General features: G+C 35.3%; 1 protein-coding gene across 1 annotated transcript in view; it reads right to left on the reverse strand.

The window, feature by feature from the left end:
• LOC308633556 (uncharacterized protein C8orf34 homolog) overlaps positions 1–13,177 on the reverse strand; it is a 404,696-nt gene that overhangs the window by 261,565 nt on the left and 129,954 nt on the right. The window contains 1 exon segment of the mRNA XM_081266403.1: positions 10,843–10,871. Within this exon segment, the coding sequence (XP_081122529.1) occupies positions 10,843–10,871 (29 nt within the window).

Raw genomic sequence — 13,177 nt, forward strand, 5'->3', positions numbered from 1 at the left:
TCTGGGTAGAAAAGGCATAACTTTGAGAATAGGTAGATATCCTGAAATTCATCAAAATTTCACCTTCTAATTTTAGCACCCTTTGTTGACCCTTACCTGCATCAATTATTATGATGTTTGCAAATTTGTGGTTTTCTGATCATATCCAGTATTGAATTCTTAAGGATATAGAGATATCTACAATTTGCAAGTAGAATTACAGAATTTTTATTTAAATTTGTTGAATTTACATATTTATTTCAGTTCCGCCTGCCAAAAATTTTAGTTCTTAAGGATACCATCAGAATTTCTTTGATTTATCACACAAAACATAGACAACAATCTCATTATAATGACATCAACACTATAAACTAACAACAGGTACTATAAACCATTTGAGAGTGAATTGGAAGTCCTCAGAGCTAAACCCCTGGAGATAAGCAAGTCCCTGCTTATAATGACTTGGACTAATTCATCTCAACGTGTTTATGCCATCAACCTGAAAGACAGTTGTGCTCATTTTTTTTTAATTTTGCTTTTGATTATAAGAAATTACTTTTTCAAGATGAAACTTTGTTTTAAATTATAAAAAAAAATATTTTAGAAGTTCCAAATGGTTCTAATGGTCACATGTGAATGGACATCCAAAATTTTAAGAAGTCAATATTTTATCCTTATTCTTTCTTCTCTACACCTTTCCTTATTTCTACTCTTTATCCTATACCTTCCCCTCTGCCATAGGTAACTTTAAAAAAATTATGTATATATGAATGTGTGTGTGTGTTGTACAGTTTGACAAGTTTTGCTATTGATTTTGGTTTTAATCTAAGTGAATATGCAAGGATCTTTTCACTATATTCAATTAGATGAATGGTAGTACACTACAATCACATTTCCTCTCCTTGTCTTTGTCACTTAAAAATATATCCTGGGGATCATTCCATATTATAAGATACTATTTTTCATTATTACAGCTGTATAATTCTCTATTGTGTAGATACACTAAAATTGATTCAGTATTCTTTTAATGGACATTTGATTGTTTTCACCCTTTTGCTATTAAAACAGTATGACATATATGGCCACATGTATAAATCTTTTCATATTTTTCTGGTGTGTCCTTGAAATTCTAAAAAAATAGGATTATTTAATCCAAGGATAATTGCACATCTGATGTCACCCAACATGCCCCTTTGTAGTGTTTGTGCCACTCTGCATTCCCACCAGCAATGTGTGAAAGTGCCTTTCCCCAAAGCCTCCTCAATGGCATTTGCAGGGAAATGGATGGCATTAGAGCAGATTATGCTAAGTGAAGTTAGCCAATCCCTAAAAAACAAATGCTGAATGTCTTCTTTGATATAAGGAGGGCGACTCAAAACAGAGCAGGGAGGAAGAGCATGAGAAGAAGATTACTATTAAGCAGGGATGAGAGGTGGGAGGGAATGGGAGAGAGAAGGGGAATTGCATGGAAGAAGGAAAGAGACCCTCATTGTTATACAAAATTACATATAAGATGGTGTGAGGAGAAAGGGGAATAAAAGAGAGAAATGAGTTACAGGTAGATGGGGTAGAGAGAGAAGATGGGAGGGGAGAGAAGGGGAGGGGGGATAGTAGGGGATAGGAAAGGCAGCAGAATACAACAGACACTAGTATGGCAGTATGTATTAACGTGGATGGGTAACCCATGTGATCCTGCAATCTGTACATGTGTTAAAAATAAGAATTCATAACCCACTTGAATCAAATGTATTAAATATGATATGTCAAGATCACTGTAATGTTTTGAGCAACCAATAAAAAAACTACTAAAATAATTATCAAAAAAAGTATTTTGAAAAACTTGGAGATTTCTGTAAACCTGATTGATAAGAAGGGGTGTTTAATTTGCATTTTTCTTATTTTAAACAAGACTGGCATCTTTTCATGTAGTCAAGAAGGATTTCTCCCCCTGTGAACAGACTCTCATTCAGTTTTAGTGGAATTCAGGTATTTTTATTCTCTCTCTTTAGAAGCACCCTATAATTATAATACAAAGCTTTGTCTGTGATATAAGTTTTAGTATTTTTCTTTGATTGTCTCTTCCCACATTTTATTTTTGAAAAATAGGTTCTTCACAACAAAGAAGAACCACCCTGATGGAACACATAGTAAAACATTTCCTATTTCCCTTAATAGACGTGTTACTTGTTAAAAATCAAACATACAGCCAACCAAGATAGAACATAAAATAGTTCTATGGATTTTTTCCCTACTTCCAAAAATACCATGTGTTGGGTACATGGATCACACATGAGTGCACAAGAGACTTTGGAACACAGAAGAAAAGCAAGACAAAAGGGTCAGAGTGATTTAGTATGCTCTGTTAGATAGCAGAAATCCCCAAACCATTCAGTTCTCCAAAGTAATGACAAAACAAAACAAAAAAGCAACAAAATCAAGATTTGTTTGTCCAGGGAAAAATTAACAGAAGGTGAATGGCAATACAAAAATATCTGGTGAAGAGACATCCTTACTTCAAAGAAGTTAACATTTCACCCCTTGTACTGGTACATTTAATAAAACCACCATCGAGGGGCTAGATGGCCTTTGGCACATTATGTCTGCACTGAATTCCAATATCACCCTCTTGGCCAGCCTGAAATAAATTAGAACAGGCTTGCTTTGACCCTCTTAACTTTTTAGAGAGGCAAAATAATAAAATAGTTAAGAGAATGGCTTTGGGGTTTCAGTCTGTTCAGATCTGAGTTTGGCAATAAATTATCTATGTCTGTAAATTTGCTCAAGTTGCCAAACTCTGTGGACATCAATTTTCTTATGTGTAAGATGAAGATATCAGGAGCTTTGTCACAGGGCTGTGGAGCATGTGTGTGAACGTGTGGTTTAAGCCCTTACACAATGCTCATCACACTATGTGCTTGTTAAACCATCTTTCCTCTTCTGCCTACTCAGTCTTCCCCCAGTCACATATTTAAACTTTAAGCTGAAACACTGTAAGCAAGACCATGACACTGTCTTAACCCTTTTTCTAAATTAATAACACATTAAATCAGGTCTTAATAAAATGTCTTGATAGCGGTGGGGGAAAAATGGGAAAAGTCCATAAAAAAGAACAATTTAAAGATAAGAACAAATATTTAGTAAGCTCTGGATAATTATTTACTTTGCCATTATTTATCGACATTTAGTATATTCCATACAATAGCAGGCACTATGGGAAAAGATGGCTAATAATAACAAGAACAGTTATTACTCCAGTGATTATTCTGAACCAGGAGCCAATAGGAAATAATGAACATAACCCACTGCGGAGGCTGAGAGTACAGAGTCTGGAACAGCAAATTTCTGGGTTTGGATTTTAGCTTTTCCACTTACTATGGGACTGAGGGGAGCTTATAAGACTCTAAGAGTTCCTGTTATTCTGTATGTTCAACTGGGGAGTCATAGTTTCCATCCCATAAATACAACTGTTAAGAGCTTGGGTTCTAGAGTTAACTTACCTTGGTTTGTGTTACATTTCTTTTATTTTCTATCTATATAATATTTGGTAAATTTCGTATCTCCTTTCTGTCCAAATTTCTCATTCATCAAGTGGCAATAATAATCCCTATTTCACAGGGCATTAGTAAATACTGAACAAGATAAATGAGATAAATCATTTAGAATAGTGACTGGCACATAGAAGGTTCTCAATAGTGTCAGCTATTTTTATTGATATAAATGGATAAACTATATGAAATACTTCCCCAGGGTCTAAAATACAGCACACACTAAATAGTACATTATTATTCATGATGTCTGTTATCATTATGCATCTGTTTAAAGATTCAAGAACTAGAAAGTCAACCTCACTATCATTCAACATGGAATGAATGATAGCAGTATTTCTGATGAGTTTTCTAAAATATATGCGGACTTCCTATAGCTCTAAATCCTCCAACATATATTTTTTTCTTAAGCTAGAAAGAACATCCTCTCCTTCACTATTGAGATTTCCAGTGAAATTGTTCTAACAGAAATTTGCTTTTGCATTAAAACATCTGTCTATGTCGGTGGATGTTATTGTAAGAATTCCTGTTAAAGTAATGGTCTTATTTAGTCAAAGTATAGATACATTGTAGTAAAAGCAAATGTACTAAAGCACTAAATGCATGCATTTATTTGTATTTAAATATGCATAATATAAAATTAATATCACAACCACTTTTAAGGTATCATTCAGGTGCACTATATGTATTCACATTATTGTTCAGTCTCTGGGCCTACCAATGTTGAACAGACATCTTTCATCTATAGTCATTAAAAAATTGCTCCCCATCTCCCTTACACCCAACCCTTGACAACTACCTTTCTGTTTCTGCATCTATAAATGTGACTACTTTACCTCATATACGTGATATCTTATGATATTTGTCTATGACTGTTTTTTTTTCATGTAACCCAGGTCTTCCAAGGTTCACACAAGTTGTATATGTGACCATATTTTCTTCTTTTGAAGAATGGATCATATTCCATTGTGTGCGTTCACTGCATTTTTCTTATGACTTCATCTTTCAATGAACATTTGGGTTGCTTTCTCCTCTCGCCTATTGTGATCAATGCTGCTATGAACACGAATATCCAAGTATGTATTAGAGATTCTACTTTCAATGAGATCTTTATCCATGCCTCTAGTATAGTACAACATCTTAGACTGACTAATTTAAATAACAAGAGAAATTTATTTCTCATGTTCCAGAGGCTGAGAAGCCCAAGATCAAGATGCCAGAAGATTTAGTGTCTGGTAAATACACGTTGTATGCTTCCACAATGGAGCTTTCTTGCTGCTCACTTGAAGGAGAGGATGAACAATGTGTCCTCATATGACACAGGCCAAACAGGCTGCCCAAAGCACTTTTATAAAGAAACTAATCTTATTCTTGAGGGGAACAACTTGTGACCTACTCTATTTCTAAAGGTCCTGTTCTTAATATCATTACATTGGAGATTAAGTTCTAACATGACTTGTGGAGGGAAACAAACATTAAAATCATGGTCCATGGTAACTCTATTTTTAATTATTTGAAGAAGTGCCATACTGTTTTCCATAGTGGCTGCACCATTTGATATTCCCACCAACAGTGCACAAGACTCCCAATTTCTCCACATCTTTACCAACACTTACTATGTTCTATTGTTCATTTTTTTTCTTGTAGTAGCATCCTAATGGATATGAGAATGAATATGTTGGACATATCCATTAGGCATACACTAAGACCTCATTGAAAGTAGAGTCTCTAACAGATACTTGGCATGTATAGTACATGTTCATAGCAGCATTGATCACAATAGGCAAGAGGAGAAAGCAATCCACTATGGTTTTGATTTAGAGTTTTCCAATGGTCAGTGATATTGAGCACCTTTTCAAATAATTGTTGGCCTTTTATATATCATCTTTGGGGAAAAGTCACTTCAAGTTCTTTTCTCATTTTTAACCAAGTTATTTGTTTTTTGGTTGATGAGTTGCAGGGGTTTGTTAGATATCCTAGATCATTGCCCCTCATCAGTTTTATTACTTGTGAATGTTGGTCCTGTTCCATGAGTTGCCATTTCATTCTGTTGACAGTATCTTTTGGTGCACTGAAGTATAAGAATATTTTTGAGAACATTGTTGATTACAGCATCTGCTTCAAAAGGATAAATGGAAGACAAATTTCTCAGGATTCAGTAGAAGGAATGATTAGTTTCCCATGAACACCTGGTTTGCTGTGATCTTATGGATGGTGACAACACCGATAAAAAGTTCAGTTGTGGGCCAGGGATGTAGTTCAATGGCAGAGTGCTTGCCTACTATGCATGAGGCCTGAGTTGGAGCTCTCGTGCAGTAAAACAGAAACAAAAAAAAATTCAATTGTGGCAAAACTACAACAACACTACAGAACCTCAAACCTACATTTTGTGCAGTAGGTTTAATTTTTCCTATGTTCTATTCCCTGTGAAATGATTTTACCATATAGTACTTTGAAATGTTCATATTTGGGATATTTTAGCTATCTACCCCAATTATTCTATAGCAGGAAATTAATGTCACTTTTTTAAAAAAGAAAAAAAATCTTTTTTTATTTTTAGTTGTATATGGACACAATACCTTTTTTAAAATTTTTTATTTTTGTGTTGCTAAGGATGGAACACAGTGCCCCACACATGCGAAGCAAGTGCTCTACCACTGAGCCACAACCCCAGCCCCTAGTATCATTTTAATAGTTATTAAAACCCCCTAAATATTACACATAAAGTACTCAAGCTCAGCATCTGCGATACTTTCCTAGGGGCTGTGCAGTAATGACAGGAGCCAGGATTCAAGCCAAGGTCTATCTATGGATTTTTCCATAATACTAAGGTACATCTTTAATCAGTGAGCACAAATACCCACAATATGAGACAAGGAATGTCACTGGGATGAAGTCACTGTATCCTTCAAGGGACTATGAAAAACGACCTTGCTCTCTGCAAGGCTGTCCAGGGAAGGCTGGAGTTTGAAGGATGGATAACAGTTGGAGAGAAGGAAAGAAATGGCATGCACAAAAATGTGGGAATAAATAAAAGTATGACCTGGAGGTACTATACTCTGGCTTTCTGATCCTATCAAAGTATGTACAGTACAAAGTAAAGTGCTGAGTTCAATACAAAGTCTGAATAGAGAAGAAAAGGAATATAAGATCTAGAATACAAATGTGAGCCCAGATAAAGACTTAATTCTAGAGACTGGGGCTGTAGCTCAGTAGCAGAGTACTTGCCTAGCATGCATGAGGCCCTGGATTTGACCTTCAGCACCACATAAAAATAAACAATTAAAATAAGGGAATTCTGTCCATCTACAGCTATAATTTTTTTTTTAAAAAAAGAATTAATTCTAGCGAACAAATCTGTACTTAATATGGCAGTTAGCAGGGAGTCTGAGAAAATTTTTCACAGGATTCTGCTTTAGGTAGTTTCCTTAGGTGCTTCATCTTGGCTATAGTTTCCTAGAATCAAGACTGAGAAAGTGATTTATTGAGGGGTTCTCTCAAGTGAACCCTTTAAGAAAGTAAAGGAAGCAGGAGAAGACAGAGAAGCTAGGCAAAGATATGCCTTTGGTTTAAGGCTCCTCTCAAGATGATCCCATACAGAGTTCTGGAATGTGGACAAGCAGCTCAGAGCCCAGTCAGTCATGGGCCAAAGACCAAGTCAGGGATCTCTGGTTATGATAAATCCCACTGGGTTGAGATAACCCTTGGGAGAAGAGTAAGATCATAAGCACCTAACGTGGTAGGGGAAGGATAGATCACACCGCCTTAGTAACAGGGAACTGGGATGACACTAACAGTGTCTACTATATGGAATTTTGAAGGGTAAATTCAAAGTATAGGAGCCTTAATATTATATATATAATTATATATTAATAAAATTAAAATAGTCATATATTAATAATTGTATCAAGTATACATTAATAAGATATATATATATATATATATATATAATAAAATTACACATACTCATATATATACAAAGTACTACCATGTGAAATTAGATAGTGGCTATATAGGCAGAATAATGACCTCTCGAAAATGTCTACATCCTAACCCCTAAAACCTGTGGGCCACATAGCTAGAAAATGGCAAGACATTGAATAATGGTAATGGTAATAAATATGTTACATAACATAACCAAAAGAACTCTGTATGATTAAAGTTGAAGACCTTGAGATGGGAAGATTATCTGGATTAGCCATGTGGCCCCCAACTTAACATGATTCTGGAAAAGCAAAGAGCCTTTCTATATGAAATGAGAAATGAGACATTGCTGGCTCTCAGATATAGCAAGGGGACCAGGCATTAAAGAACAGAACAACTTCCAGAAGCTGGAAAAAGGCAGAGAAAGAGAATTACCCTAGAACCTTCAGGAAGGACTGCAGCCCCCGAGGAACACCTCGACATTACCTCAGAGGGACTCATGCTGAACTTCTAAACCACAGAACTTTAAGATAATAAATTGGTGTAGTTTTAATTTATTATAAAACCAAGGAAAACCAAATCCTGGCTAAAGAAGGAAGTGAAAAGACTAAAGAATAAGTAATAATAGCATTCTCACAATTTTAAAAAGGCCCTAACAGTAATATTACTCTTTTATTTTTTTATTTAAGTAGAACCAAAAATTCTTATTACTTTAATCAGAATTTGTCAACTAACTTGAAAGGTCACAGAAAAAAAAATGATTTCAACAAAATGACAGGTGAATTGGAATGTGAGAATAAAAGAGCAATGTTTTATAAAGGTTAAGAAGAATACATCTTTAATGAAACCTCAAAAACATGAAAGGAAGATTAAAAGAAAGGGTCTGTAAATTACTTTCCTTATTACATTGAAGACACAGGGGCCAGGCCAACACAAAACCACAAAACACTCTGATTGACTGTTTCTTGGCAGCTGCCTGAGCTTCTCTTCTGCCTATTCAGGAAAGTTCCGGACTGTGAGCTTCATGGTCACCAGGGGGTGCTATAGGACAGTTTCTCCCACTCAGCCAAGGGCGCTCTCCAGGCAAGCAAAGATTGGTGGCCATAGCCCTGGCACCCTTGAAAATCAGATGCAAGAAGAGTAGGATCAAGTTTTACTCATTTATTTTTTTTTGCACTGACCTAGATATTTTTCAATAACAATGTTATTTATGATAACTGTCGGCATCCTCAATAAAAATGAAAATAAATGTGCAAAGAAATTTTAGAATTTCCATAAAGTTTTCAAAAATAGAAATATTATGTAAGAAAATGAAAACTGGCAGTGTCTTTCAATTTCATTAAATGGACACTTTCCTGACCTAAGGCTGAGAAGAAAGAGAGCGTGAGGGGAAGGATATGTCCTGAGGATGGTACTTAACCAAGTGTCAGGGTATTCACATCTTTCCCAGTGAGAGTTACATTCATGTCAGCACAAGGAATAATAAATGTTTTTTTTTTTTTTTCTCACCGAAAATGGTACAGACACCAATGCCACCACAAAACAGAGAACAGGGCAAAGGGGAGATGAGAATCAAGAAGTGGAACAAGGTACCATACAAGGTACAGTCAGCCAGGGTTTTGCAGACTATATTGGAAAAAGTAAATGAATTTAGAAGTGATGATGATTATATGTAGTACTTAAAATGAACATAGTTCACAAATGCGAGGCATAGAAATCTTAAGTTTTTGAAAATTGCAAGGGAGGTCGTGGCATAAGGACACTAACAGGGTAAAACAACGAGGGACACAGAGAGCAGGGCAGGAATTGCTGAAGAAATCCAGATCACACCTGTCCCTCATCACCCAGGATATTCTATATAGTCAAGATCTAGTTTTGTATGGCACTAGTACAGAGAGAAACCAAACTAGTCTTAAAACATTATGATGATTTATTACATTATCTGAATATATTAATGTATATGCCTACGTTTTATTCATTTTTTAGTGAGTCAGAAATGCATTTTTATGGTGCAAAATTCAACGGGTATATTCCTATTTCAGGTAGAATACAAACTTTATTGTTTCTATTAATACAATTTTTATATTGTAGGTTATTTTAAAGTGTCATGATTCAAATGATTCCAATTTTGTACAATAGTTTCTATCATGTTCTTTCAATCTATCTATCTAGGCACCAAGCCAGATTTCAATATAGTTTTTGTTTAGAGAGATATCTAAACTGATAGTCATCAAATATTAATGATGGCTATATTTCTAAGTGCTTCTCCCTTTTCTAACTACATTTCTGATGTCTGATTTTTTTTCATCCAAAAAAATTATAACAGACTGAATACAGAAACAAATAAGGAAATTCAACAGTTTTCTGCACAGCCAGATCTTAAAGAGGTTTCCAAAAACATGAACAAGGTAACTTTCTCACTAATTATTTTGCTTTGGAAAATAAAGCATTTTTGTACACGTATGTTATTTGTGTTAATGTACTGGTTTTAGTCATTACTTCTTTTAAAATGATATAAGCATGTGAAATTTTTACCAGTTTTAATTTCTAACATGGAAAATATTGATAGATATAATAATCAGCAAAATTCAAAGGTGTTTGGGATCCTTCCACAATTTATATAAGGGGTCCTGACACTAATAAAATAAAATAAAATAAAATTGGAAACTTCTATCCCAGTGAATCAAATCTCTCTCACAAAGTATCAACTCATACAAACATACTTAATAGAGAATTCAAACAAATGATTCTCCAGAGAACTCTTACATTATCCACCATCTGACAAATTTGGTCTTTCCCTAGGTTTTTCCAATTTTGGTAAGCAGCACCTCAGTTTACCTCCTTCATGATTTCCTGAATCTAGGAATCATCTTTGACTAATTTTTCTGCAACTCCTACAGTCAATCGATTGGTGTGAAAACACATTCTTAATCAAACCTCTCCCAGCAACTTCAAAACTACCACTGTTCAAATCATCATATTGTCTCTGCATATTAGAAAACTGAAAACAAGCGACCGAACTTAATGACTGAGTAAGTGTCTATGTCGTAGTCGTCATCGTCGTCGTCGTCATCATCATCATCATCATCATCATCATCATCATCATCATTTATATACAGCCAAAATCCAAACAATTAACATAATAGAATGTTGCTAGGTTTCATTTTTAATGCAGTCACTTAGTGGTTCTGTTCTCTCTAACCAAATTTCAAAGGCCTTAACTCCAAAGAACAGGTAATACATATTCATAAGAGAATCTATATAACTTTGAAAGATTTAAAATGTTAACACTTAAATTATGTTTTAACATTTTTATGTTTTAACTTTAATTTAGATAGCAGATTAAAACAGAAATCACACATTTTCTTTTCATTAGGTATGTAGTTCAACTTACCTTATCAAGTTCATCTGAAATTGCAATACCTGGGATTCAAAAGAGATTTGTAGAAAAAAATATTTTAGAAGTAATCTTCAACAACCCAATATTACAAGTAAAAACAAAACTTCATCTGTAAAACTAGTGTATCTCCCAACTTAAATTTTCTTTTCATTTGTTCTTCAAAATGATGCAGCACATACTGTCTACTAATGAAAACAAATTAGGGATTGAAGTCAACTATGACATCCATGAAATGCTGAAACAGGGAAAGCAAGTTATGCAAGGACAACAAACAAGTACCCCATCTCTTACAGGTTGGTAGAGGCAGAGCAAACTGGCAGAACAAATGTGGAACCACCTTTACGTTATGGTGACAATAGAGTATACTACTTATTCTGTTACAATTTTTTTCTTAAGAACTGATTTACTCTGTAGCATTGTTCTACCAGTATGTTTTGGTGCCAATACCATTGCTGTTTTTGTTACTACTGCTCTGCAGTATGGTTTAAGGTCTGGTATAGTAATGCCACCTGCTTTACTCTTCCTGCTAAGGATTGCTTAGCTATTCTGGGTCTCTTGTTTTTCCAGATGAATTTCATGATTGCTTTTCCATTCCTAGGAGGAATATCACTGGAATTTTGATTGGAATTGCATTAAATCAGTATAGTGCTTTTGAAAGTATGGTTATTTTGATACTATTAATTCTGCCTATCCAAGAGCAAGGTAGATCTTTCCCAGAGACTAACCCACAAAATTACAATTATCTTACATTAGACAAAGGTGCCAAAAACATGCATTGGAGAAAAGATAGCCTCTTCAACAAATGGTGCTGGGAAAACTGGAAATCTATATGCAACAAAATGAAATTAGGGCTGGGGATGTGGCTCAAGCGGTAGCGTGCTCGCCTGGCATGCGTGCGGCCTGGGTTCGATCCTCAGCACCACATACCAACAAAGATGTTGTGTCCGCCGAGAACTAAAAAATAAATATTAGAAATTCTCTCTCTCTCTCTAAAAAAAAAATGAAATTAAACACCTATCACTGGCCAAGCACAAGACTCCACTCAAAATGAATCAAGGACCCAGGAATAAAACCAGAGATTCTGCGTCTAATAGAAGAAAAAGTAGGCCCTAATCTTCATCATGAGGGATTACACCCCAACTCCCTTAATAAGACTCCTGTGACACAAGAATTAAAATAAAGAATTAATAAATGGGACGGTCTCAAACTAAAAAATTTCTTCTCAGCAAAAGAAACAATCTGTGAGGTGAATAGAGAGCCTACATCTTGGGAACAAATCTTTACCCCTCACACATCAGATAGAGCACTAATCTCTACGGTATATAAATAACTCAAAAAGTTAACACCAAAAAACAAATAACCCAATCAATAAATAAGCCAAGGACCTGAACAGACACTTCTCAGAAGATGATACACAATCAATCAACAAATATATGAAAAAATGTTCATCATCACTAGTACTTAGAGATATGCAAATCAAAACTATTCTAAGATTCCATCTCACTCCAGTCAGAATGGCAACTATTATGAACACAAACAACAATAATTGTTGGCAAGAATGTAAGGGAAAAGGTACACTCATACGTTGCTGGTGGGACTGCAAATTGGTGCAGCCAATATGGAAAGCAGTATGGAGATTCCTTGGAAAATTGGGAATGGAACCACCATTTGACCCAGCTATCCCTCTCCTCGGTCTATACGCAAAGGACTTAAAAACAACATACTACAGGGACACATCCACATCAATGTTTATAGAAGCACAATTCACAATAGCTTAATTGTGGAACCAACCTAGATGCCCTTCAATAGATGAATGGATAAAAAAAACTGGCATATATTCACAATAGAATATTACTCAGCAATAAAAGAGAATTTATTCATTTTATTCATGGCATTTGCAGGTAAATGGATGGAGTTAGAGAAGAAAATGCTAAGTGAAGTTAGCCAAATGCTGAATGTTTTGTTTGATATAAAGGAGGCTGATTCATAGTGGAATAGGGAGCAGAAGCATGGGAGGAATAGATGAACTCTAGATGGGGCAGAGGGCTTGGAGGGGTGGGAGGGGACATGGGGTTATAAATGATGGTGAATGTGATGATCATTATTATCTAAAGTACATGTATGAAGGCACGGATTGGTGTGAATATACTTTGTATACAACCAGAGATATGAAAAATTGTGCTTTATATGTGTAATCAGAATTTTAGACCTATCAACACATCTGCAGATCGCCAAGACTTTGCTACACTCACACACAGGTCACTCAGTTGCTATCTACCCACTTCACAATGCCATCACTGGCTCCCCCAACCTCACCAGACACCCTGGT

This window comes from Spermophilus citellus (assembly GCF_964194105.1).
Source record: "Spermophilus citellus genome assembly, chromosome: 14".
NCBI classification, from domain to species: Eukaryota; Metazoa; Chordata; class Mammalia; order Rodentia; family Sciuridae; genus Spermophilus; species Spermophilus citellus.